This window comes from Mercenaria mercenaria, chromosome 7 (assembly GCF_021730395.1).
Source record: "Mercenaria mercenaria strain notata chromosome 7, MADL_Memer_1, whole genome shotgun sequence".
Taxonomy (NCBI): Eukaryota; Metazoa; Mollusca; class Bivalvia; order Venerida; family Veneridae; genus Mercenaria; species Mercenaria mercenaria.
In genome coordinates this window covers 63,399,996-63,427,977 of record NC_069367.1, presented here as the reverse complement: position 1 = coordinate 63,427,977, position 27,982 = coordinate 63,399,996, and the positions used below count along the sequence as shown (strand labels likewise).

At 35.3% G+C, this 27,982-nt stretch overlaps 2 protein-coding genes across 4 annotated transcripts; one reads left to right on the top strand and one right to left on the bottom strand.

Moving 5' to 3' along the window:
• Positions 1–1,106: 1,106 nt before the first annotated feature.
• Positions 1,107–8,811, bottom strand: LOC123554054 (uncharacterized). 3 transcript variants are annotated; one of them, XM_045343922.2, is made up of 5 exons: positions 8,390–8,809; positions 5,884–6,039; positions 5,337–5,498; positions 2,309–2,923; positions 1,107–2,003 (listed from the first exon to the last, which is right to left on the bottom strand). In XM_045343922.2, the coding sequence occupies exons 1-5, from the start codon at positions 8,643–8,645 to the stop codon at positions 1,717–1,719; spliced, it is 1,476 nt and encodes a 491-aa protein (XP_045199857.1). In that variant the 5' UTR covers positions 8,646–8,809; the 3' UTR covers positions 1,107–1,716. The 3 variants fall into 3 exon arrangements, with proteins under 3 accessions (XP_045199857.1, XP_045199860.1, XP_045199859.1); XM_045343925.2 differs by lacking the exon at positions 8,390–8,809 and adding an exon at positions 7,057–7,214; XM_045343924.2 differs by lacking the exon at positions 5,884–6,039 and having other exon boundaries at positions 8,390–8,811.
• A 10,709-nt stretch (positions 8,812–19,520) lies between these two features.
• On the top strand, positions 19,521–27,915 carry LOC123554055 (uncharacterized). The gene is made up of 4 exons (XM_045343927.2): positions 19,521–19,789; positions 24,560–24,712; positions 26,129–26,295; positions 26,883–27,915. Exons 1-4 carry the CDS (start codon positions 19,573–19,575, stop codon positions 26,967–26,969), a joined length of 624 nt encoding a protein of 207 aa, XP_045199862.2. The 5' UTR covers positions 19,521–19,572; the 3' UTR covers positions 26,970–27,915.
• The last annotated feature ends 67 nt before the right edge of the window (positions 27,916–27,982 follow it).

Sequence of the window (27,982 nt, the reverse complement as noted above, 5' to 3'; positions counted from 1 at the left end):
AGCTATGAGCATCACAAACAAAAATCCACTATTTTGGCTATTTCAAGGGCCATAACTCTATAATAAACTCTAAGATTCTCAAGAAGAATGCCAAGTGTGCAAGGTCACATTATGATAAAGACTCAAGCAAGGTTAAATTTTGAGCTAGGCACATAATTAGGTGAAAATGTACATTTTTTTACTATTTCAGGGGCCATAACTTTAAAAATAGGAAGAGGAGCCAGCAAAAAAAGAGGTGTGCAAATTCATATCAGGATAAAGACTCACGTAAGTTTTCATCCATTTATGTCAAATACTTTTTGAGCTAGGTGCGTCGCAAGGTGGAAATGTGCATTTTTGACTATTTCAGGGGCCATAACTCTGAAAATAGGGGGCGGAGGCAGACAAAAAATAGGAGGCGCGCAAGTTCATATCATAATAAAGACTCATGCAAGGTTTAATGTGTAATTTGTTTTTGAGTTAGGCGCGTCACAAGGTGAAAATGTGCATTTTTGACTATTTCATGGGCCATAACTCTTGATATAGGGGGCAGACCCAGATGAAAAATAGGAGGTGTGCAAGTTCATATCATGATAAAGACTCATGCAAGATTTAATTTAATTAATTTTTATTAAATATTTTTTGAGCTAGGCGCGTCACCTGGTGAAAATGTGCATTTTTGACTATTTCAGGGGATATAACTCTGGAAATAGGAGGCGGACCCAGAAAGATGAAAAATAGGAGGTGCGCAAGTTCATATCATGATTTAGACTCATGCAAGGTTTAATGAATCTATATCAAATACTTTTTGAGCTAGGCGTGTCACAAGGTGAAAATGTGCATTTTTGACTATTTCAGGGGCCATAACTCTGGAAATATGGGGCGGAGACAGACGAAAAATAGGAAGTGCGCAAGTTCATATCATGATAAAGACTCATGATGCAAGGTTTCATCAATTTATATCAAATACTTTTTGAGCTAGGCGCGTCAAGAACTTCGGATGGACGTACGGACGCACAGACACACGGACAAGAGCAAATCTATATGCCCCACCACTCATGGGAGGGGGAGAAGGTGAGGGGGGGGGGCACAAAAACATCTGTATTGAATGAAACGACAAAGCTTCATAATAAATGTATGCATAAGTAACAGTTTACAAATGCTTTGCTTTACTTTGCTTTGCTTTTCCTGGCTGTCACAGTTATTCCCCGTAGGGTTTTGAACCAAAGCCAGATTAGAAGTACATGTATAAGCTATTTTCTCAAAATGAACAAGAGTTGAAATGAAGTAAATTTACATTCGTTAGAGTGCAAAGTAATGCATAGGTCAATTTTAGAACAGTATATTCTAACATTGCACTGATTATAAGCATTGTGGGTAGAGTTTCATGCAATGTAATTCCCTCAGTATGAGCCTTTTGTTTGATGGTACTCTCTCAATAACCACGAAATCTGCGTTACCAGGTACAACGCATTTTAGATGAAGTAAACAGAATTCTCAACACATAACGGTCACATTCTGTTTTGTAATTTCATTAAGTGAATGACGGTCGCGTTACCTTTAATTCAAAATTTAGAACAAAATATAGTATGGCATAATAAATATTTTTCTATGCAAGCGTGAAAGTACTATTACGTTGAAATATGTTACAGCTGTCCAAATGATATGAATGTAAATTAGATCAGTAAATCTAATTGTATAATAGCAAGATATTATTGGACACCGTATGTATTAGTGTTAATGTACTCTTGTGTACATTATGGCAAATTCAGGAAAGCATGAGCAAGTTTCATAAACAACGAAATCTCTGAAAAGCACTCCCTCGAATATCACAGAATCAAATTTTGTCGACTCGCTGCATTGGCAGTCGGGTTCCGGTTTTAAACATGTTTTACATGGTGCTGATGTCGCCTGTGAAGTAACTGTATGATTGTGAACGTTACGTCTTATTATCACACTGTTTCCTAGCAACACCCTACATACTAATATGCAACACAGTTCGTCTTTTCTGTCACGTCCTTTACCTGAAAAATAAAGCAACATTTGCATACGTTCTCAGGTGGAGATTATTTTGAGATCACGTGGTCATGAATGCGAAGCCGTCGATATGGCGGACACGATAACACTGTATAATTCTCCAGATATTTTTGGCGAGCATTTTATTCCTTATAAATCACCATTGTTGTGTGACTTATAATTAATCCTGACTGATTTATGACTAATGACTAATCGTTAATGAATCCACTAATTTTAAAGATCCAGAAAAAAAGGAAATTTTGTAGCTAACAATTTTGATACATATATTTTTGCTTTATTTTAGACTGATTACCTGTATATTGGTCTGCTTTGACAGGATCCTCGGAGAAGTAAATTCCTCGTCCTAACTTTGAGAATCTAAACTTATTCAATTCAATTCCAGTTCTTTCAATTTGTTCAAGGTTGTCGACAGGGGTTCCATGAAACATGTAATATTCGTTGATATTTCTGTTAAGAAGTTTTCCCAGACAAGATTGATTTTTCACAAACTTGTATGTTTGAATCGGGCGGCGCATTCTAGGAAACTTTCCTGGAGATATAAGCTTAGTGCCTAAATTGAAAACATCATTTTCAATTTGCTTCCTTTTATTCAAATAGTCCTGAAACACCGATTCATTGCCAATTGATGCTACTTTGGTGATATTAATTGATGAATGGTGAAGCCCTTTTGCATCACGTCCAAATCCGACATTCTCTGGATTCCAAAGTGTTTTAACCATGCGCCCTATGTCATTTATATAAGACTCGTCCTCAATACGGCGATATATGTTTGACAAAGACATGTCAGACATAGGTATACTTTGACCATCCGTACAACGATATCCCGCACTACGATCACCGGTGCCTTCCGATTTCGAATTTTCATATTTTACGAAGGCTAAACCATTTTTCTCCACATAGTATCTTCCTGAAAAGAAAACGTGTTTGTTCACTGGTAGTTCATGAGCTAAAACCTAATCTACATACATATGTCCTACTGTACTGACAACATTAAAATCTAATAACAATAACACCTTTGAAAACCCCGAAATATATGTGTACATAATTTATATAAATTCACTGTATCCACGAGATCCAGAGAACTTCCCTGACTCTAGTCAGTTATGAGACATGATTACAGAGATTTGAGTAGAGAGGCAAAACTGAACCAGTACAACAGTCTAGTAAAATTCGTGTGTATATTTAAAGTAGCATCGAGACTAGGTGCCTTCCTGGCCGAGTGGTTAAAGTCATTGACTTCAAATCACTTGATCCTCGCCAATGTGGGTTCGAGACTCACTCAAGGCGTTGAATTCTTCATGTGAGGAAGTCATCCAACTGGCTGATTCTACCCAGGTGCCCGCTCGTGATGAAATAATACACTAAAGTACACCTGGGGTCTTCCTCCACCATCAAAGCCTGAAAGTCGCCATATGATCTATAATTGTATCGGTGCGACGTTAAACTAAACAAAAACAAAACAAAAACTATCGAGACTAATATTATTGATTAGTGGACTTATTATGGAATGTTCAAGCTTGTTTCACTGCCAGACACTTTGTCGTATTTGGTCCGGTATATTGCGGTGATTATTTCGTAAAAAACTCTTACTTAAAATGATTCATAATGCGAACTTGTATCCTCACGGATCTAAATTATGGGAAAGTCTTCTGTTCTAAATTTATATATTTCCCTCAACGCATATTTTCTCTATAAATTCCTTGTATCCTCGAGATCCTTTTAACTTTCAGAGAGAAAATATAGCTTGGTCACAATAAGTTTAAAAGACTTAAATGTCTGATGATTTGTGCGACATGATAACATACAAATGTTGAACCAGTACGAACGTCTAGTACGATTCGGTTAAGTATAAAGAAGGATCGAAACCAATTTTGAGTTATTGGACCTGTCGTGGAATGTGCAAGCTCGTTTGTACTGCTAAACGCTTTGCCGTATTTGTGTATTGTCGTGATTACTTTCTACTATATATATACGTACATTTATCTCAGGTGGCCGAGCAGTGAAAGTCGAATCTCTTACCCCTTATTGATGTGGGTTAGGGCGTAGCTCTAAAAAAATAAACATCTTAAGGATGTACGAACGAATTTTTTCTAACGTTAAGAATTTTCTTATACTCTGAGCTTGAAGAACATTAGTTTTCAAGACAAACAAGAGAAGAAAAAAACACAGGTCACCGAACTCGTTTTAATTTCATAGGGCATTTTCTTCACCCACAGTTTAAGCATTTCTGAAATTTTGTAAAATTGAAAAATGGTGGTACTTTATAAATCATATGAGCCGCGCCATGAGAAAACCAACATAGTGGCTTTGTGACCAGCATGGATCCAGACCAGCCTGCGCAACCGCGCAGTCTGGTCATGATCCATGCTGTTCGCTAACAGTTTCTCTAATTGCAATACTCTTTGAAAGCGAACAGCATACAGAATACTCTTTGAAAGCGAACAGCATGGATCTTTACTAGACTGCGCGGATGCGCAGGCTGGTCTGGATCCATGCTGGTCGCAAAGCCGCTATGTTGGTTTTCTCATGGTGCGGCTCATATCATATCCCACATAATGTTAAAGGTATTTCAGGTTTTACAAGTTAATATGAATACAAGGTAATGTCAGTATTATACAAGCATAAATTTCACTAACAAATCTCTTTCATTTTTACATGTTGACATAATTACCCCACCAACTTTATTTTCAATGGAAAAATTTAGATCTACAAAAAAAAAAAGATCTGACGTTAAGATTTTCAAAATATTTTGCACCTTTAATAACACTCAAAAATGCTTGGAAATGGAAAGAAAAAAAGTTGGGGTCACCATGCATCTAAGATATTTATTAAGAAAAATCTGTTTAAAACTAGTGAATTTTGATATTTTTGTTCTTTTTGTTTTAATTTATATTTTCTAGATAATATAGAGTGCTATCTTGAAAACTTTTATTTCAATTGTAGCTTATCATTATATGTATCAGTCAAGAAAATATCAAAACCCAACCTGATCGACGTTAAAATATATTTGAAATTATCTACCCCTACCCCATTGTAAATCGTCAATTTTAGGCAAATGCCAGCCAAAAATAAAGATGATTTTTTTCCCGCAAAAGTGGAATCTTTTTGGTCAAATGGTACATTATTAGCCATATTTTAATTATTTAGCATTGATTTTTGGCAAAAGTTTTTTTCAAAATGGCGGATTTCCTGAAAAAAAAAAACGCTCGTACATCCTTAAAAAACTACTTGTTTCGTTTTCTTTGCCCAAACGGTTTGAGGGAGAAATCCATTTTATTCGTTTGACTTTTAAAAGTCTAACATGTATAAGGATGACTTACCTCGTTTATGTACCAGAAAAATAAAGACTATTGATAAGAATGCTGTAAGAACTGCATTGACAAATCCTACATAGAAAATTGGCGACAGGTGCTTCCAGTTAAAGCCAACATCTTTTCCAACCAGTTCTACATACAAAACATGAGCAACGAAGAAACTGATGTCTGAAATAAATAAAAATGTATTCATAAACTCCAAACTCCTTACAGAGTAAGCATAGAAACTTTGGCTGCAAAGAAAGTGTGTATTGTAGCTTTTCGCAAAATTTTCTATTTCTAAAAACGGAATGATACCAATTTGAAAAGCGTTTGATTGAATTATTGTGGATGTAATTGATTATGTTTATGTAAAAACTCTGTTAACGAAATCAATGGTTCCTTTTTAGTCACAGTGTCATCGTTTCCAATGTAAATGTAATGATGATACCAAGAAAACGACGTGTCGGCAGCGTGTGAACAGAACAACCCTATGTGCACCCCATACGCTAACCAGTTTAATTTCGGATAAAGCGTGTCACAATGGACACTTATTAAACTGGAGGGTACTTACACGTAAAAATTAAGTATGCAAGAAAAACATGATATGCTCGTGTTCGTGTTTTCAGTGGCCGGAACAAGTAGTACGTCATTCCAATTATACACATAACATAGCTGCTGAAAACCCCAACCAGTACCAACACAACAAATTCCATTGCAGAGGGATTCTCTGAAATAAGTGCATCAAGAAGTATGTTAATACAATTTTGCCAAAAGTCGCGACATTATTGATCTGTCGAAAAACTGCTATATTAGAATAAATTACACAACATATTTGTTAATAGACGACTTTGGTAACACAGCTGTAAAGATTAGTACAACGTATTTATCATTGAATGAAGTATACTTGAGAGGAATGAACTGCGTTAAAGCCTGTTTTGATGGTTACTTCTTAAGTCTCAGTCACACTACACCGTAAAGCGTTAACTGACGTCCAACGTATAATAAAATTTTCAATCCGTTCGTATCCGTTCTCATGCGGCGCCTGCGCTCCTTGTCCGGCGATACTCGTTCCATCTAGTGGAAGGTTTTGAGCATGTTCAAAATTTAGAACGTATACCACCGGACAAAGTTGTCCGTTAGATGTACGGTAGTAGTGCGCTGATATGCGTTTTCTTTGTTACTCGTGCGTTCCCTATTCTGTTCTTGTCCGGTTCGCGTCCGTTCTTGTCCGGTAAACCTGATTCACGACCTGAGCACCGAAAAGCAGCGGAGATGCCTTTCGCCACCGGATAACTTTCTACCGCAATTTTTCTATACGCTTTAGCCAGTGCACATGCTATCATACTGTTAAAATAATTGTTCAAAATCTTTCTAAAAAATAACAATATTTATTGTAACAGTTCTAATTTTGATGTGATCATCTCCGATTCCCATTGTACTTAGACCAAATTTATTAATCAATCATTAATTAAAACAATAATTTTAATTGCTATGTGGATACAGCAGAGCAACGTTGATGCAGCAAGATATTGCTCTGGGTGTGAAAAATGACGTCTGAACTGTTTTCTTATTTATTATTTTTTGGGCAATGTCAGGTGTACCTTTCCCCAACGTGTTACATAAACGACCGATAAACGTATCAACAAGAATATCAACAGACGCCCGCCTGATTGCTTTCCATTTTCACAGAGACAAATAAGCATATAAATGGAAAAAAAAATATTTAACATATTCATGTTCTTACCAGTCCGAAAAACATACAGGACGAGTCGATAATTGGTACTCGTCCAAACATACCATAATATCGCCGTATTGTACACAGCAAATAACCTAACAGAAATAACCTAGCTGGAGTATAAAAGTACTAAATCAGATGGTACATGCATTAATTATAACTGATTTCTCCTAAACGCTAAAGTAAACACCTTTGCGAGAAAACCCACATCTCGAATAATAATAATATTGAAACACGATATTCCTATTGAAACCGGGTGGACTACTCCGCGTGACATCAGACGGGAAAAAAACTCGGAGTGATCTTATCTCAAGGTTGTTTACTTGAGATGGTTGTTCGTATTTACAATATATTTAAAGTGCGTGTTAATATTGTTTACAACGTAGTATGCACGTATACCCGTTAAACAATACCAGAATTATTATTAAAGAAATAAGCTTTTTTTTTCCGGAGCTCGTGCGAATGACCGATAAACATTGGGCCCGTACTTCGGACAAAGTTTGAACTTAGAAGCAAGATGTTTCACGATTTACTATTTGGCTATTTTTTTTAATCTACACCTAAAGAAAAAAGGTAGATCAGTCATAAAGTCAAATTAATGAAACCTTTTAAACATGATAGAAGTATGTTTAACAAGAATAAGTCCTTAGGAGAGAACATACCGTGAAACTTATGAACTTTTGTGAAACAGCAGGCCCGTGATCATTAAATCTATGATTTTATGGTTTTCTGTCGTTCATATTACACGAACTTCTAAAAACAAATTTGTATTTTTTTCCTTTCATTTGTTAACAAGATTATTTTACAAACTGCTAAAAGTTGACATTTTCATTCATTCCTCTAGACAAGTAACTGGGGTGTTCTTCCTAAGAACATGTAGGCGTCGTAAAACCAGTTACATGTTGTCACAAAGCAGAGTTATCACTCCTTTTGATGTTCAGTAAAGATGAATATCAATTTCCAAATGAACGAACACGGGAAATATAATTGGCTGAAATATTTATAAGTATTATAAACGTAATATGCTCTATGCTCATGACCAAACTTCAAGGCCTTTAATCATCGTTTTTTCCCTCGCACGAATGCCATCACTTATCACAATATATATCAAGTCCTGTTATATTAAGTTCTCTCAAACCCTCAATCACTGCTGGGTATTTCTATACTTTTACATTGCTTGGAATAGTCCAGGTCCAATAAAAATTGAAAGAGGCCGTAAAATGAACCAAAACTTATCACAGCATTACTTGATTTTGGAGAAATGACAACATATTCTAAAACACACAGTTTTATATTCAATTTTGCCAGATCATCTAAAGGCACAAAAATTAAAGCTACCGACCTTGGTTCACGACTGAACAGCCGCTGTTTGTACTGTAGGTAAGACATGTCGATACTTTGAATTCATATAAATATCCTGATACTTCCTCCTTGGTTTGTTGTGTTCCATTTCCGCCAAGTCTGTCCCGAATTACAGTGAATAAAGCGAAACGTTCTGCAAAATATGTTCCATACACAAAAAGAGAAATAGATATGTAGATCATATGAACACATATATACCCGAATGAAACAAATTTTCTTTTAATTGAAACAGGCATGTTTAGTTTTTAATTCAGCATATCCAGATACTGGTCTCAAATTACTAAACTATTTTTATCCGCTGTATCCCATTACAGGTAAAAAGCAAATCGATCTATTTTAATACCTCCTACAAAAGTACATACTTGAATATAAACAACCGCCATCAGAGCGAAACACTGTACCCGGAACAAAATAAATTGTAAGCGTGCGATTAACATAATGGCTTTTAGGGTAGTTTATAACGCAATAGATATATGTAATGATGTATCATATTACGCCGCGAAACATTTCATCCGTATTGACAATAGGAAAATTACGTATTATCCGCGATAAATTTCTCCGTTTTTTACGGAAAGAGTCACAGGTGGCACACCGCTTAATTAGGCTGTTCTTTTGTTTTTCATACAGAATCCAATTACATGACAGCATCATCTCGACATTTCCTATAACATCATATTTTCTGAGACATTTTTCCATCAACAATTATACCTGTACTGTAGAAAACGTATTAGAAAAGAAAGGTGTTAGCTTTTATGTAAGAAAGTTACCCTTCATTAAATACAGTCTTCTAAAAAAAATTCGCTTCTTTCATGGTCATTTTTCGGAACCCAGTATTCTTGTGCAACCATTTTTATCTTGTATGAGATAAGAGCACGCACATTACCTTCGGGGTCATAATTTCAACTCCTTTAGATTTGAAGATTGAATACTACTTAAGCCGGTGCTAGGGGGCGTGGGCAGTGTTGCATTTTCCATTACTGATCATGAACAGACACAATCAAACCGAGTCTGCAATTTTCAAGTCACTGTTTGCCTTGTTCTCGGTGCTTCCTTCCGATTTTATTTACTTCGCAACAGTGGGTGTTAATTGCTTTGTCGCGGCTGTAAGAAGTCGCTCCCATGTCGTCTCAGTGTTGTTATATTTTCTGGTCCTTCGCGATTATTGATTTCAACTCCTTTAGATTTGAAGATTGACTATACTGCTTACGTCGGTGCTAGGGGACGTGGACAGTGTTGCATTTTCCATTACTGCTCATGAACAGGCTCAATCAAACCGAGTCTGCAATTTTCTGTTTGCCTTGTTCTCGGTGCTTCCGAGGGATCCACTTTTCAGATTTTATTAAAACAGTTAGAGTTTTGCATAATATCGTCACTGTTTCAGTCTCCTATGTTTAAATAAGAACCAGACGGGAATGTTAGAAACGGGTAATGTTAGGTTAAATATTAAATTATAAAGACTACTTCTGACAATAACGCTCACATATTTCCTTTAAAATTAGAAACTGAGGCGGGCTGCAAACGTTACCACTGCAAGTAACGATATATTGAATAATTAGTGTTTCTCGATGCCCATACCTTAAAAGCAATAAAACTTCAGTTGTTGATATTGTATAGGTATCATAAAACAAAGAAATGCAACTTTTGCTCTTTTTCTGACAAATGATTAAATAATCTAGTTGTGTAAGGTTGACTGTAGCTTGAATCCTGACAAATCAATACTGCTTTAATTCAGTATAGCATAAATACCCATTACCAAAGATAGTAATGATCTTCGTCTTTACATTGCATACAACAAAATGTATATAGTATTTAAAATTTCAGTTCCACCTCTACATTTGCATATTATACCTGCTCTACTTTTATATTTAACATCAGAAAGCCATTTTCTAAATAACCACTACCTCCTGGTGGAGTCTAATAATGTAAGTTTGCCATAAAGTTTATGCAGTCTTAGACACAATTAGGCAAATGTCAAATAAAAATATAGTCGGGCTCCGGATTGTTGCGGTTACTGCCTTCAAATCAATTGTCCCTCATAGCTGAAGTTTCTAATCCTCGCTTAAGGTGTAGAAGTATTGCATGTAAGGAAACTATCCATCTGGCTGAAAGAATGTTGGCTGTTTTACCCAAGTGCCCATCCATGATGAAATAATGCTCGGAGAGGCCCCTGTGTCTTCCTTCAGCATTAAAGCTAGGAAGTCGCCATATGACATATTACTGTGTCGGTGTGACGTTTAACCCAACGAAAAAAACAAAAGAACAATAGTATGTAAAGGACACACATGGTTAGTAATAGATATATAAGTTTTTGTCTGCTGATATGAGCAAATAATATTCTATTCATCAATAACTAAATTTCCATTACCGTGTTATGTTATGTTCTGATAGTGATGTTAAATATTACTACACGTGAGTCTAATTAACGGCTGTTGTATAAAAAACCCGTTTTATGAAACAAAAGCTTTCATATCGTGGAGTGACCGACCGAATCAAACGTCCATGTCACAACTGTGTGGTTTTGATGTGAATTTGCAATATGCAAGTGTGAAAAGAGAAAATTCTCAGAAGATACACGGCCTCTGCTTTTTTGTCATTTTATGCCATTTTGAAATAATTCATTAAAATGTGGTTAGGATTTGTTCTCTGAAATGGGCCTAGCTACGTTTGGAAGCTCTTTAAAATGTAAATTTTATATAGAATATATACACGGTACGTATGCATATCGGATCCATCCTTGTGGAAAATGAGAAAACGGATCCCTCTCTGTTCGCGCACAGGACTTTCTATGTGGTCAACAATGAACTCCAACACGGTGTGTATGCATATCGGATCCCTCCTTGTGGAAAATGAGAAAACGGACCCCTCTCTGTTCCCGCCCAGGACCTTCTTTGTGGTAAGCAATGAAATCCAGCAGGGAGGTCGGAAAATCAAGTTGTTTGTCTTGAACACAAGTTTGTGCATAAAACATGAACCACGGGAACACGTAACTATCTACCATTACTTTTTAATCATTACATTTGTTTTATCAGTTGACACAAGTCCAAACGAAGATGGAATGTAGACGGAAGGAACTGGCTTGGATGATTTATTTATTTATTTATTTGGGTTTTAGGGCGCACCAACGCAGTATAGGTTATATGGCGCCAAACAGGACTACAAATTTTGGTTCCACATCTCATTTACATCGAAAGGCACGGATGAACATCGTGCCATGTTTATGAAACTTAAATACGACTTTCCTTTAATGTACTTTAGATATGGAGCCGTTAATCCCATCCTATTTATAAATATACTTTGAGTGGTTGTTTTCCTCATGTTTCCTTAAAAAACGCCCTACTTTCGATTTCGTTAATGCACGGGATCCCTCTTAGTCGGTGCAGTTTGTCTCGAAGGATCCCTCTTGGACAAAATTTTCTGTCGGAACCGGTGCCCTCTCAATTTAACTGCAGTGTTAGAATTATGATATGGTATTCGTATTTAAAAATAGCACAATTATACAGACTTGTGTGCCAGGGCGGACGGCGGTTCCTATAGATGTGTTGCTGAAATGTCCCCTTTTCAGACTAGCTGTACATGAATAGCCCCCCTCTTTGTATCTAATCAAATTATTACAAATTCTAGTTTAAAAGTGTTTCAGGTATCACCAAGGTATAGATTAATTTGATAATAAAATTTAAATATGATTGTTATGTGAAATCCAGTTGTTGTTTATTTTCAATCTAATAGCATATTAAGGGAGGTAAAAACACCATGAGTTATTTCCCTTTGAAAAAGATGTTGTTTTCAATCATAATACCATCTCAAAATTCTAACATTGAAGTTGAGGGTGCTGGTGCTGATAGACAATTATGTCCGAGACTGGCGAGAGGGTTCCCGTACCGGGTTCAAAGAGTCAAGAGGGATCTGCATCGACCGAGAGGGATCCTGTGCATTAACGAAATCGAAATTAGGACGTTTTTTACTGAAATATGATGAAAATAACCACATGAAGTGTATTTACAAATACGATTTGATGAACGACTTCTCATCTAAGGTACTAAATACTTGTTATATTCAAGGGAAGTCGTATTAAGTTTCATAAACATGGTTTGGTGCTCATCCGAGCTGGTACCCTCCGTATACATTCCATCTTCGTTTGGACCTATGACAACTGATAAAACAAACGTAACGATAAAAGCAAGGGTATATAGCTACGTCTTCCCGTGGTTCATACTTTTTATGCACAAACCTGTGTTCAGGATGAAAATTCTGATTTTCCGAGCCTCCCAGACAAAGCTGTTCATTGTTTACCACAAAAATTGTCATGTGCGCGAATATAGAGGGATCCCTTTTCTCAATTACCAAAGAGAGGGATTCGATATGCACACCGCATTATAGTGCTGCCTCACTGGAATATCAGGCCGTAGATACGTGGCGTGATACCCCATCCAGTCATATCATACCGACACCGGGCTGACCAGTCCTAGCACTATCCTTTTAATGCTGATTGCCAATCGAGGAAGCTACTGTAGTACCATTTTAACGTGTTTGATATGACTCGGCCAGATACTACCCCACGACCCACGCACTCGAAGCGGGCGCTCTACCACTAGGCTACCGAAGCGGTCTAAAGTAACTATAATTAAAGCAATGAAATAACTGAATGGGAGTCAAACACTATCTTTGCTTATGTATCACGTTTTAATAATCAAATATATAAAATATTGCGACAACAGACAACAAGGAAATCTATGAGATCATGTATGTAACATCGCTTTGATTTCCGCAAAGTAATGGTTTAGCTGAATCGGGAGTAATAGTATTTATAATCTTCTAAAAACAAGAAAATCCCGACAAGACTGATGGATGCTCCTCGAAGAATGATTACTGCCTGATAAAAGCTCAAAAGCGAAATTCATCTAGAAATACTGTAGACAAGAATGACGGTATGGTATACTAATACAAAATAATCAGAGGGCAAATAGCTCACTAAAGAATCGAACATGAAGATAATATGCCGATTTCCTCTTGACAGTGAAGCCCTGAAATTCCAGTCAAAAGTTTCTGAGAAATTCTCTAGTCAAGGATGATACTATAGTATCCTTATGTTGAATAATCAAAGGGCAATAACTATGTGAATATTCATCCGGCCGGAACATAAACATAATATGTGCATCTCCTTTTAGGACTGAGAGCTTCCTATGAAGTTTTATAAACTCCAGTCTGTTGTTGTTGAGGAATACTTTATTTATTTGTTTATTTACATGTATTTGGATTTTATGGATTTTATGGCGCCAAACAGGACTACAAATTTTGGTTCCACCTCTCATTTACATCGAAATAAAAGCATGAGGTAAGAAATCAAAATTTGCATACCTGCTTGAATCAGAGTTACTGCAAAACCAAGTGTTAAGACCCTATTAGTCGCCTCTTACGATCATGCAAGGGTAAGGCAGTGGTTCCGATTCTTTTCATACACAGATCGTCCCAGAACCACATGGGGCTGTTGAGGAATACGCCGAACAAAATGGTGTTGCGGGATATATGTGTTGAACAATAACAGGGCCATAACACAGTAAATAATCATCCAACCGAAACATGAAAACTACATGCAAACTTCCTCTATAAAATTACACTCCGGAAAATAATACGGGACATGTATGTGTAAGTCAGTACATATCAAAAGAAAGTGTTCTCATAAATTAAGGGGACGCATACTTTGAAATTAGAAAAAAGTGGGTGGGGTATGATAAAATTTACCTGCCAAAAAGTACAAGGTTTTGGTACATGAAATGGATACTGTTTCAACTGTTATAAGTACATAAAGGATTGCTCACTAAAATAAAAATGAGAAAACTGAAACAAGAAAGTTATTGTTGAATTACATAAGACTTATTGTGTACATTCAAAGTCAACAATTAAGACTTTTTGGTGCGAAAATAATAGTGCTTCACTTTGTCCAAACATTTATCAATGTCCTACAGATTCTAATTTAAAGAAAGAATGTGAAATATGGTCACTGTCTTGCTTTTTTTTCGCATATGTAAGCTAAAACACATTATTTAGTTTGTTTACAAAGTAGTGCATAAGAAAAGATACGGTGGTCAAGGAATGCCACATTCCAAAACTAAAAGAGTATATTCGCCTTAATACATTAAACATTTATCGTTACAGAAGTCTAGTGGCTTACAATAAGGGCCTAGAAATGTTGCCATTATTAATTTTTAACTTGGTATTCATGAACTACAATGCACTTAAATATCAAAACACATTCAACAAACTTTTGAAAATGTATTGTCTTAAAATCCCTAAAATAAGGTATGAAATTTGGTTGAGAGGTCCAATCAATGTGTATATGTGCAAAAGTAACATTCTAATCTTGTTCACAAAAGTTGCTAATACACAGCAGGCATGTCAATGATCAAAACTGGACGAATATACAGTTATCACTTTAATGTCATTTATAATTTGTCCTTGAATTCTCCACCATACTTTTCATAACTCTGTTTGCACGAGTTGCACGAGAATGCTGTCATTCACGTTAAAAAATGGGGTCAAATAAGTTGTAAAAGCAATATCATCTAAACGTAATTAATGGATTATGCAGTTCAAGATTAACTTTATCTCATAATGTAACGAACATGTATAATGTTGTAACAACAACTTTACTTACACTGATTTAAGTAGCAGTCGGTTTATAAGTGACTTAATTGATTCATTTTGTGTTTTGTTATTGTTGTCAAAAAGTATAACGGAAGTGCCTCACAACTGAAGCGGAAACCAGTTTGATGCGCAAAGTAGTCCAATGTAAGTAATATTTTTTGACAAATGTCCACAGAAATTAATAATTTTCTAATATTAAAGACGAATATCTGAATAGGATTCATTATTTGATAAGAAATTATAATCATCGACATGTTTTTTTAAAAATCGTACACGTGCTGACACCTAAGTTGTCTCCCGTTGTTTATTAGAGTTACCTTTCGTCCGGCGCAGTAATACATTTGCAGTGAATCGCCGAGAAGTCGTGGGAAAATTAAAAACCATGTAAATAAACTAAAATTAACCACCTTTTCAAGATGAATTTCAAGTGATCGCCATTATGCATTTAACCCGCCTGACCTGTGTAGCATCTTAGATATCTGTTCTAAGGTATTCATTGTGTAGAATGTCATGTTATGCCCTTGCAATGCTAATCCCATTCTGATTTTTTTTGTTTACATTTTTATCAATGAGAAATATGGCGTCCATCCCGACCTGAAATGACGTGGCGTTAAATTTTTACATGTTTAAGCAAACCTGGTGTGTTAGAAAGAAAATCTCATCCCTTCAACATTATTTGGAACACTGTTATTGTAAAAAACCTGTTTTTTCCTTATACAAAAGCTTAATATTTTGTGTTGAATGTACTTTCACAAAGACCTCTGTTTTCCTATTACATTCATAGTACCACATCCTTATCCACAAATTACTGAATATTACAGGTGTCCATCAGTATTATATCAGTTTAGGAATATGTTTTTTATTTTCCCACCATCGATTTCTTGAATATGCACCCCTTCCGCATTTCTGTATGAACTGTGAATGTAGCAATATGCGTCCCCTTAAAGTAAATTATTTCACACTCTATAACCTGACATTCTCATCCATCAGAGGTTCGTCAAAATCCCGAGACAAACCTCTGATTTATTTCCATCGTTTACTTGGTGAGCATGCGCACTCGTAATTACTATCGGGAGTGGTTTCAGCCAATCATTGTTCGCCATTATTTGGAACTCCGAATTGCAACTTCGAAAAATATGTAAACAAGATACTTGCTTACGATGGATAAAGGCTGTATTCCATGATTGCGATAAATAAAGATTTATTACTGTAATTCGACGTTAAGAGATTTACATCAAGAAATAATAATATTCGTCGTAAATGGACATCGTATTCCCTCGATAATATGGAAAGGACGCGGTCACGCTTTTCACGGACGATTTTGATTGGTTCGCTACGATTTGTCGCGAAACGACGCTGATTGGCTGAAACCTTTTACCTGTAAAGTAACCAAACCATAAATATCGGCGAAATGTGCCAGAGGTTCATCCGGGGAACCACGGTAGACCTCTGGTATGCGAGAATGTAACCTGATAGCGCGACACCACCAGATAACGTGACACCAGATCGGACAACGCGACACTCTTAGGAGATTGTTGTCGTTTTGAAGTAAGTATTTTCAATTTTTTCTATACACAATGTGACTCAATGAAAACCAGATTCCTACCATGTTTCAAGGATAGGAAGAGGCATCTAAAGAAATGCTTTCTAAATTAAAAATACCACTAAATAAGCATACAGTTGGCTAATCCACGGCCAGATTTTCATTGTTTTGGATATTGAACCGAGGATTGTTTTCTCATTTCTGAAGCAAAAAGCGACGAATGCACATTTTCGACTGAATTACGGTGAATTACTACATTATAATCTAAACCTCTCTCTCTGGCGAGAGAGCTGCTGAAAGCCCGCGGGAAATGTGCACGTTGGAAGAAGTGCTGATGCAAATAAAATTTAACCCAAGCGACTGACTGAAGATGCTTTTCAGTATAGATAAATTAGGCATAGGAAATAGAGATCAATATAGTTGCACCTTTAATTACTAATCCTACCTGTTCTGTAATACTAAAGAGCTTCTATTGTGACATTTTGATACAAGCAAAAGTGTATTATCTGCACAATAAAATACTTATTGGTTATGGTATTTCTTTTATTATCGGCTTGATAAAAGTGAGTTTTTACCAAAAATAAGCTGACAAAATCACATGAAGCAGGTTTAAAATGGTAAATCCGTAATGGTTTTGTTGTGCAAAAAGATATGATATTGTGTCTTAAACCGTTTTCCTTTCCTCTCAATGGTGTAATTACAAGGGAAATAAACTAATAGACATCTCTGCTTATAAATACTGGCTTAAGACAAGAGTTGTCGTTCTTTGCGGATCACAAACTTAAATTAAGCATTAAAACGTCTGTTATTGATATTAACAAAACTATCATAAAGGACCTCGGACATTTTCCTATTCAGATTGCCTATCCGATTAAGGAAAAAGTGACATAGGGATAGACTTCTGAAATTGCATAGTTATGATAGTTGAAGACCATTTCTTGATAAATGCGACTTCATTTTACAAGTTTATGAACAAAAAAGAAGACTTTGTAGACATTTCTCATTCTCTTTTCTATTAAAATATGAATATAAATCATTTTTACGTTTTAAACATCTTTCCCACCAGTGACGCAACAAAATAGTTCACATGCCTTTGTAAATAATTATTATATATGTATGCTGCAAAAATGGCACTTGGTCACAGGTGGGAAAGTGTTTAAAATTGAAAAAAAAACTACGTACAGGGTGTCAGCAAATAAATTTTTACATAAATAGTTGACACTTATTGCATGTCTTTCCTAAACCTTACATATATACAGCTTTATACATGTTTGTAAATATTTCAAGCACAGAAAACACTAAACTAAATAAATAGGGGACATAGAAAGTGAAGCTAGAAAACAGACAGATCCTTATAAGTATATCTTATGAATTTTTCAATCAGATCTGTTACCTCTTGACAGTCTAAGTCTGTCGATTGAGTGTCATCAGGATTGAGACAAGTGCATCTGTCGTAAGTCAAGAACCAAGCAAGTGGCTTCGACATATTACATATGTGTCTTCAACATAAACATGACAAAGAAATACAGACGAACTTCTATGGAATAGTGCCACTTTGGTGCAATTTTTTTTTACCTTTTGTAGGACACAGTTGAAGCAAACTTAGAATGCATTTTAAGAGCAACATTTGCTTTTATTCGATCCAGCATCCTATACCCTAACAGAACTACACCAGACACCATCTCATTAACTAACCTAGTTGCTTCCAGAACTTACACTGACACCCATAGAACTAATACTGACTCGCCCATAACTTACACTGACACCCCCAGAATTAACATCAATTCGCTCACACGTCTGAAACTTATTTCGAAGACAACCGAAATACTAGTAAGAACCTCAAAGAACTTACACAGACACCCCAATAATATCTATATAAATGTTGATACTAGCAAGTGAAGTTCTGTTCCACTGATATAAAATGCTAAAAATAAGGCATCCCTGAACCCGCAGTGGAATAGGCAGTCTCCTGCACCCCTCCGTTTTAACTGAAAAAGGCCAACTACGCCAATGTATGGCCAGCTACACCACTGCATGTATTCAATAATAATCCTCAACATAATGCCCGATCAGTATTGTACATGTGTATAAATACAGTATAGCAGTTGATGTATAGAAAACAATGCATCAGTGTTATCATGGGCACTCGGGTTGAAATAACTGAAGTACAGTCAGGGACCAAATGTTTTGTTACACTTTTATTTTTTCCGTTTCGTTTATTTTCAAAAATGTCAATAAAACTGATAATCTGCATGTTATCAGTTTATTTATTGTGTTAAAATATTTCATAGTAGACATACCTTAAATACCAATGCTTATTTTAACTAAAACGACACATTTTAAATTTTTAAAAATTATGACCCTTAGTTACAAACTGTTCGAATTTCAAGAAAACGAATATAAAATGAAACTATTTTTTTGTGACAGTTTGATAGGAATATAACTTATTTATCAGTATTTGAAGCTGTTATATAAAACTATCAGCTACTGAAGTCAAGAAATAGCATTGAACTTAGGGCAAAATCCCTAGCATAATGTCCGATGTCCTTTGTAGGGTCTATGTCTAAATAAATAAAATATCAATGTTAAATGTTTAGATACTGATTTAAATATGATTTTTTATTATTGCATAAATGCATGAAGGATTCACATAAAGCAAGTTTACTAGAATCTGTTTGCAGTTTAAATATATTAAGCACTGTTAACTGAAAAATCTTAATGTGTTTTGAAATATTTTTGGTTTCGAAACTTTGATTATTGGTAGAAAATAAGCATTTCGTTCGTCATACTTCAAGTTTTTCTTAGATTACTATGAAGTAAAAACAAGCACTCAATAACAAATAACCAACAAGTTGTAGTTTAATCACCAATCAAATGGACCAGGAAGACATGAAATAAACGGTTCGCTTCACTGCGTTTTCAACCGGAGGTCGCATTCCTCTAATACACATAAACGATATTTGATTTCAACCATAAACATGGCTGTACATTTTTTTGATATTATGGCATACATTATGATGTACCTAGGTTATCCGATTTTCGATAAAGGTGCATTTGACAATTTTGAAACCAGTGAGGAATTTAATCCACTGAATAAAAGTGAAACAATACGACTTCATGGGAACTACCACAATTTTGTTTATAAACACTGTAGTACAGGTGGCACGAATGAAACATGCTATGACATTATACAAGGTATGATATACATAGATATTCTATTACTATACATACTGCGTAATAACGTTATTGTTGTGAAATAATCTATATTGCTTATGCAGGTGATATATTGTGAATCAGTAAGGATGACACTATGTTCACGAAACGCAGTTAGAAATAACCAATATGTAAAACATATTTAGAACTATTTTCTTCAAAACACGATGTATAGATACTGAGGTTTATTTTTACAATTAACGCGAAGCGCATGGATCCGTAAACCGATCAATAAACTCCGCCCCTTAGTTACTGTTGCTGCTTCCCACAAGCTTCTTTCAAAATGGCGGATTAATGTACATTAGCGATTGACTCGCTAGAAAGTATTTCAGATGATTTCTGTGTGAAAAACTTATCAAATTGTGAACAAAAATGCATCAAAATAACTGTCAAAGAGACCTAATTGTTCTACTAAATGTTATGTACATGACATTAAGGTTGGCTCAGAAGAAACCACTTTAAAAGTTATAGCGCCAAATGCTGGCGTTCTCAAAGAAAGAACACTTCCCGTTTTTCGCTAGATATTGCTGGCAGGAAAATTCTTACGTCCTTATGCAGATTCATGGTATAATCATAATCATAGTTATCTTTTCAGCAACATTTGAAAAGAAATTACGTCTTAGATTATTATATAAATTTATTTGATCAAAATATTATGTCTACTTCTGTCGTATATATAGAGAGACTGTACTTCCACGCTAGGCTAATACGATAAAATATCAAACACCATGTGCAGTAACACATGGTGTAAGTAATTTCTTACATCTAGATAACATTTTCAATAGATAAAGAAATTTATTAGTTGCTTCAATAGCACTTTATTAACGTTGCGTAATGCTCTACTGTTCTCATTTTACAAGTATGTTTTGCGCTCGCGCTGCTGTTGCAATTGATTGCGGATCTGTCGATCACCGCTGTGATATCAATCAAGTTAATTGTTCCCATTATATTATAATATATATTTGTAAAATACCACGCAGTTGTCTTAAAAATTAACATATGTCCACGCTTCGTGTATATTTCAGTACTAATTTTTGCGTACAAACTTACAAATTTTGAACATTTGGTAGTCTTATTAATTTTGTTTCAGTGCGGCCGGACATTTCTCGCATATCTTAGGGCTGATTAAGTCTCCTCCACAATTAAGTTTAACAAATTCTAGACCAGCAAAGTTGTACAAATCTATCACAGCAATGGCACAAACCAAGAGGGACAAATATCTTGCCGAATACTATTAACCATGTTGTTGTGTCTAGACCGCTGGAAATAAGGAAACGAAAACCTGTGATCTGTCAACTTCACGGTTCATATAATTAAATACTAAGTATATCTTCATTTTGCAAAAAAAAAAAAAAAAAAAAAAAAAAAAAAAAAGAAAAGAAAAAAGAAAAAAAACATGAAAAAAGAGATAACAGATAAAATGAATCCATTTGCATTTATTATATCATAGTATTAATGGTAGTTATAAATAGTTCACGATAGTCGTTAGGTAAAATAAAAATTTGAAACAAAATAATCAGCGACATTCTAAACCGCATGGCATGTGCGTATATTTATTGTTTTCTTTGAACTGCATTTAAAAGCAAGCAACTGACAGGAAAATCAGTTCAAACTTATCAATTGTCAGTCTTCCTAGATAAAGAAATATCATTACATGTATAATAAATATTGAGAAAGTATTAAAATTCACTCCCGAATATTTATCTGTATGTTCTCGATGTTATGTCTAACTAATAAAAGCTTACGTTTCATCCTCTACAAAAAATGCCTTGAAATAAAGTTAATATGCTGTGCACTGTCCAGATCTTATTTATATTTTTGAATAATAATGTTGGTACTTTTTGTAAAATTAAGAAGATTGGTTGCTTAATAAAGCATTTTTATATAGTATAGTTTACATACAATCAAATGCGAAAATATTGATCATACTCATAGTTTCAACGGAGAGAATATATTGCTGAAGAAGGTTAGCTGATTCTTTTGTATGAAATAAGATATAAATGACTTATCTAATGTCTTGAACTGAATAATTCCGCGATCGGCCTAAATAAAAATAAATTGAGCCAATTCATATTAAAATTCCGAGTAAAGAGAGACAGACGATTCATGATGTATTACGTATGCTATCATATTATACCATGCACATTAGTGACACACACGGCAGTTTTAACATAAAGTTGAATAGAAGTAAATTTGAGCAGATTATTATTGATCCGTTCAACGTTCAACGCTTATATTTTTTTAAATCTGCCTTGTTTTTACGGAAAAAATAAATCTTCACCATTCTAGCCTTTTCGGCTACCGTTCGTCGGCGTTACATATTCCCAACTCACACCTCAACATCATTTCCTTCGGAAAAAAAATGTATCAAGCTTACAAGAATTAATCAGTAACGGTTTCTAGGTGAAAGCTTGTGGGAAGCAATGGCTGGTTAGCAACAAGGGAAATGCACTGAATAATCCGCGTTATCTTATTGGTCAATATCATAGATAACAATCAGTTTGATTGACAGCCCGGATCCATCCATTAGGAGGGTCGGAAAATTCAAGGGATATATTGTAGGAAAAACGAGCTTAAAACGATGATAAGATTGGGCGTATCATATTCTTTACCTTGCTGAGGGAACAATTTCTCTTAACTCTCTATGGATCACAGTTCTAGTCCTTGGTCAGAATGTTTGTCTTTATTAAAGTCGAACGTGTTTGAAAATGGATAGAAACAAAGACATAAGCTCATGTCATTGACATTGTTAAAACTCCGAAAGACATTATTTTCTACTAGATCTTTAATACACTTGGTCGGAAATTTGCTGAATCTAGATGGAATTTTGAGGTGGGGTATCTTAGATCGAAAGCTAATTCACTATGTCAAATCACAAAAAGTCTTTCTGGAGGCAAAACTTTCTACCTGATCTGTCTGGAACATTGTCAAAATGCTTGTCCTTGTGTATTTTAGGTCAGGTCTGAAACTGAGTCATCTGAGGTCAAACACAAGGTCACCATGCCAAATCATAGGAAAACTTTGTTAACATTTACAAATCGGGGCGTTTCATATAGGTTTCAGGCTTTATAATTTTAATGAATTGTTTTCGTTCACAGCAAATGCAAGTACGGAACGACAATACCATGTCTATAAGATATACACCAGCTAAATACTAAATAGATATTGGTGAAAAACGGTATGTGTGTGGTCTAAACATATAACCGTCGTGGCCAAAGATACGGTTCGAGAGTTCGACTCATTGGTGTAGGATTTGAGGTTGAAAGCGTTAAGATGACCCCTTTCAAATATGGATCGTTCTACAGTTTAACAGTTCACTGTCCACTTCGTCTTAATTCCCAGATGTTCAATCTGCAAATGTCAAATTTGAGGTTTCATTAAGGCAGCTACTTTCCTTCCTAAAATGTCAAACTTTGCTTTACATAGTACATTTAAGTGCCATTATTTTTATTGTTGAATGGATGCTGAACACACAGGTAAAACATCTCTTACAAATTCAGTAGGACAATGGGAATTATCTGTTATCTCAATGGCCTGAAGAACTGAGGATCACACGGTCCTACAGATGATTGGCTTTATTGTGCCACAGAGACCTTTCGACTGATAAAGAATTCTGATTAAAAATTGAAATTGATTTACACTTGCCTATTTCCAAAACCCCATGGCTAGCAGTTTTAGGGATCAATTAAGTTCACTGTGACCTTTAGGTTATTAGACGTTTTGTTTTTGAGACTGCTAAGACCTTTACATATCATATTTGATCAGATGAATGCATGTGGCCTGTAGATAAATACTGTTGTTTTGGATGTCAATATGTCAAATGTAGAGGTCAATGTCTTCTAGTCTCGTGACTTAACTGGCAATAATCAAATAACGTCTAGGATGATTGCCTATGGTCATCAGATACATTATGATATTTCTTGAACAGTACCTCAAAATCAATGTCATTGTTGTTTTAAAAAATGTGTAAACTTTCTTCTCAACTTCTAAATAAACGAGTTCGCCAAATGCACCACAGTTCATATTTCGGTTGCATGAGGTCAATAGATGACCTTTAATCTTTCGGGAATAAGTACGGTAAAGGTCAAGATCATCGACACCTCTATATTGGAAACGATTTACAGTCAATACTTAAAATGGTCGTAAAACCTTACAGACATGAAGGTAAAGGTCAAAGTGACCTTAGGTATTCGGATCATTAAGTTAAACCTCGGTAGCCTAGTGGTAGAGCGTCCGCTTCGAGTGCCTGAAGGTCGTGGGTTCGATCCCCGGCCGCGTCATCTTGGCGCTCAGAATTAAGGGGATAGTGCTAGGACTGGTCAGCCCGGTGTCAGTATAATGTGACTGGGTGGGGTATCATGCCACGTGTCTACGGCGTGATATTCCAGTGAGGCAGCACTATAACGCGGTGTGCATATCGAATCCCTCTCTTTAGTAATTGAGAAAAGGGATCCCTCTATATTCGCGCACATGACAATTTTTGTGGTAAACAATGAACCATTTTGTCTGGGAGACTCGGAAAATCAGAATTTTCATCCTGAACACAGGTTTGTGCATAAAAAAGTATGAACCATGGGAAGACGTAGTTATATACCCTTGCTTTTTATCGTATATATTATTTGTATTCGGAAATGCATTTTTATTTGTTTGATTAACATTTGGTTTTGCACGAATTAGATATAATTGACTATATACGCTTATATGCAGTTTTTTATGGAGGATGGGATAACATTCTATAAATTTACTTTTCAGATTACCCACCAGCAATCACAATTTTCAGGATTGGTGTTTGGTGTCATTGGGAACTGGTCCTAGTTTACATCATTCCTTTCGGTATTGTCGTGGCGTGTTGCGAAACCAAGAAATATACAAAATATCTTGTACCTTTTGTGGTTTTGTTTTGTGGTGAGTAGAATGGAGTCAGTTATCAATATTTGTTTTCCGAAATGAATGTGTAGACTTACTACCAGAGTAAATTCAAATTAGTTAAACTGTAGCAATCGATTGTATTTCGTGTACATGTATGTTAATGTTTTAGCTGCTGCAGTTTTAAGTTCATTTATCTCTGTCCCTTTGAGTACTAGTTCATTCACGTTTGAAGTACATGACCCTCCAAATGTATTTCATATTGAAAGAAGAAGGAAACTACGGGTATTTAACACTTTTCAAGGTGTTTCGGTTTCACTGTTATCCGTAGAAGTCTGGGTAGTTGATAATTTTATTAGTTTGCGCGCTAGCTTTCTAATATAAGCTTGAAATGTATATAACGCGGGGCTCTTGTATCCATGGTAACGCATTTTCTCTCGGTTTTAAACAACTTTGCACGATTACGATTTTTTTCGACGGTCAGTGTCATTCTGTTATTTTTTATGGAATATTAGGGTTATATTATTAGCAGAATATTCAAATACTTTACATGGTACCCTATTTATCTTAATGTTTAAAGTAACCGTGGTAACAGAGATGTTTAAATTGTCTTGTTGCTTTTTGTCGTAATTTCTTTGAAAAAGATTAGGAAAATTACATAATGTAGCTTCAAAACATTTTATATCTAAAGTAAGAAATAAGTTCGTGTTATCTGCGTTTATGTAAACAAATTTCAAAGCTTAAAATATTTACAGCATAACTCCTCATCTGACATTATTATTGTAAAATCAATGTGCTTGGAATTATTATTCTCATTGCTAGTGTTGAAATACAGCTAAATAATTGAAGTTGTGTTCCTTAAATAGATCAGTGTCAACACCTTTAAATTTTACATTTAGCTATATAGGCTACGGGATTCGTTTCCATGGTAACATTAATTCCATTCAAATATCTGGCAAATAATGGCTGTTCAAAAATACTTCAAATAAAATATAATTGCTCAGAATTACGTACTTTCAAGATAAAAACCATTGAATTTGCACGGTAACTGACACGTAACGTCATGACGTAATTTTAAGGAAACACTGTTTTGCAGCGTTTCTGTGGTAATTTATTCATTATTGCCGCATTATAAAACTATTAAGCATCAGATCAGACACAGGTTAATGTTGTTTTTTTCCCAGAAAAATGAATATACAAACACATTTAGTTTGTCGTAAACGTTGTTGTAAATCCTAATGTTTAGCTTCCGGTTTAGCGTGCGCACATACAGATATTAAGGTAATCTACCTCCTTAAGTGACTCCAATTTCCAATACTGCATCATTAGTTACTATACGTTATACCAAGTGTAAGATTAACATGGTCAACTGCAAAAAAAGCTTGAATGTCTTGATCCGAACCATTTAACTCCGATCAGTTGACGTTAAGATATTTATTTCGTTCTTCTTTTCAGAATCTGTTAATGCTGTGGGCTTTGTCATTTATGCACAAGTGATAGGACCTTCAGTAGGATTCAAATGGAACGACCTGACCTACTTTTACTACTTCGGGGTCATAAGCCCTACAAAACTGATTATAGCGATTCTGTTCATTTACAAAGGTTTCAAATTCTTGAAAAAGGTAAAACATTCATGATACCACTTTTTAAAAAAATTACTTCACAGCTTGGACTTCATATTGACGTATCAGTCTCATAAATGTATATAACAAATGGGTTAAATGATTCCACGTTGTTAAGGTCGCTCACTTCAAATCACTCACCAATGATGTAGGTTCAAGTCCCATTCGGGGTATTGATCGACACTCTTCATGCGAGGAAGCCATCCGGTTGGATAACGGAAGGTCGTTGGTTCTACCCAAGTGCCCGCACGTGATGAAATAATGCACGGAGGGGCACCTGGGGACTTCCACAATTATCAAAAAAAATGGAAACTCGCCATATGACCTATAATTATGTCTGTGTGACATCAAACCCAACAAAAAACAAAACGAAACCAAATATTGATGAATTCCTAAATAAAGTAAGGCGAAGTAAACTGAAGTGTTCAGTTACAACTCGTCTAATGTTATGAGGAGAAGATAAATCTTTATGATATTTGAATTATTTTTAAGGACCATGTTTTTACGTCAATGCAATGTGAACATTAACAAAGGCATAACCACGTTTATTTTTATTCTGCGCTATTTATCTTCATCATGTTTTGCAGTCGATGAAAAACTGTGGGTTAATAAAGAAACCCATACAATATGAGGGCTTTACAAACGAAACTGAGGTGTCAAGTGACTGGATGTAGACAGATCAGCTGGACATATGTAGGACAATGTCATGTACGAACAGTCGTAGAACAGTCCAAATACAGAGACAGAGAGCCTCAATACGAACAGAAACCTATTTTGATACAAATAAAATCTGTATTTAAATGTCAACATATAAGGAGGACTTGCTTGATATATGTAATCTCATTACTAACATCATGTTTAAGAGTACCTGTCAGAAAGAACTTGCTTGATGTATGTACTCTCATTACGAACACCAGGATGTTTAAGTATGCATGAAATATGTAGACTGTGCTGAGTATGGACAATCTCGGATATGTCGGAGTACCTACCTGATACATGTAGTATCTGTACATCTGCAATATATAAACAGCCTCAATATAAAATGCAACATATAAGGATTGGCTTGATGTTTGTACTCTCGTTACAAACACCTGGATGATAAAGAGTAGTTGAAATATTAAAATGAGCCTTAGACGAACAATACTGCATAATATAATCAACCTCAAAAAAGCAACTGATGAGTGTAGCCTCGTTATGTCCACCAGTATGTTTAAAAATACCTAACTGTAATATTAAACCTCAATACTAACACAACGGCATAATATCAGAATCTTTAATAAGAAGAACTTTCGTGACATATACATGATTAAAGTCTCATTATACACTCAGAATGTAGAGTACAGGCTTCAGTTTGAAGGTCAGCTTGTAACTGCTTGATATTAGTATCGATATGATGATACAAAGAGTAATCAAGAAGCTATTATATTTCTTACTCTTGCTAGCTCATAGAAACATAATTTGTTTTAATATGCTAAAATGAGAAACGTTTTACCTTGCAAAATCGTTTCCAAGGCAATGTCATTACTATCACCTTCACTTATAGACTTAGTGTAGCCGGGACTTCTGTTAGCAATCAGATGTTACTATACCAACAATAAAACATAAGACCAAGTTTTAAAAGTGTTTTAAGTTTAATATTATATTTCTTTAACAGTTCGGACGTTTGTTTTGGTGATATGAAGGTTTC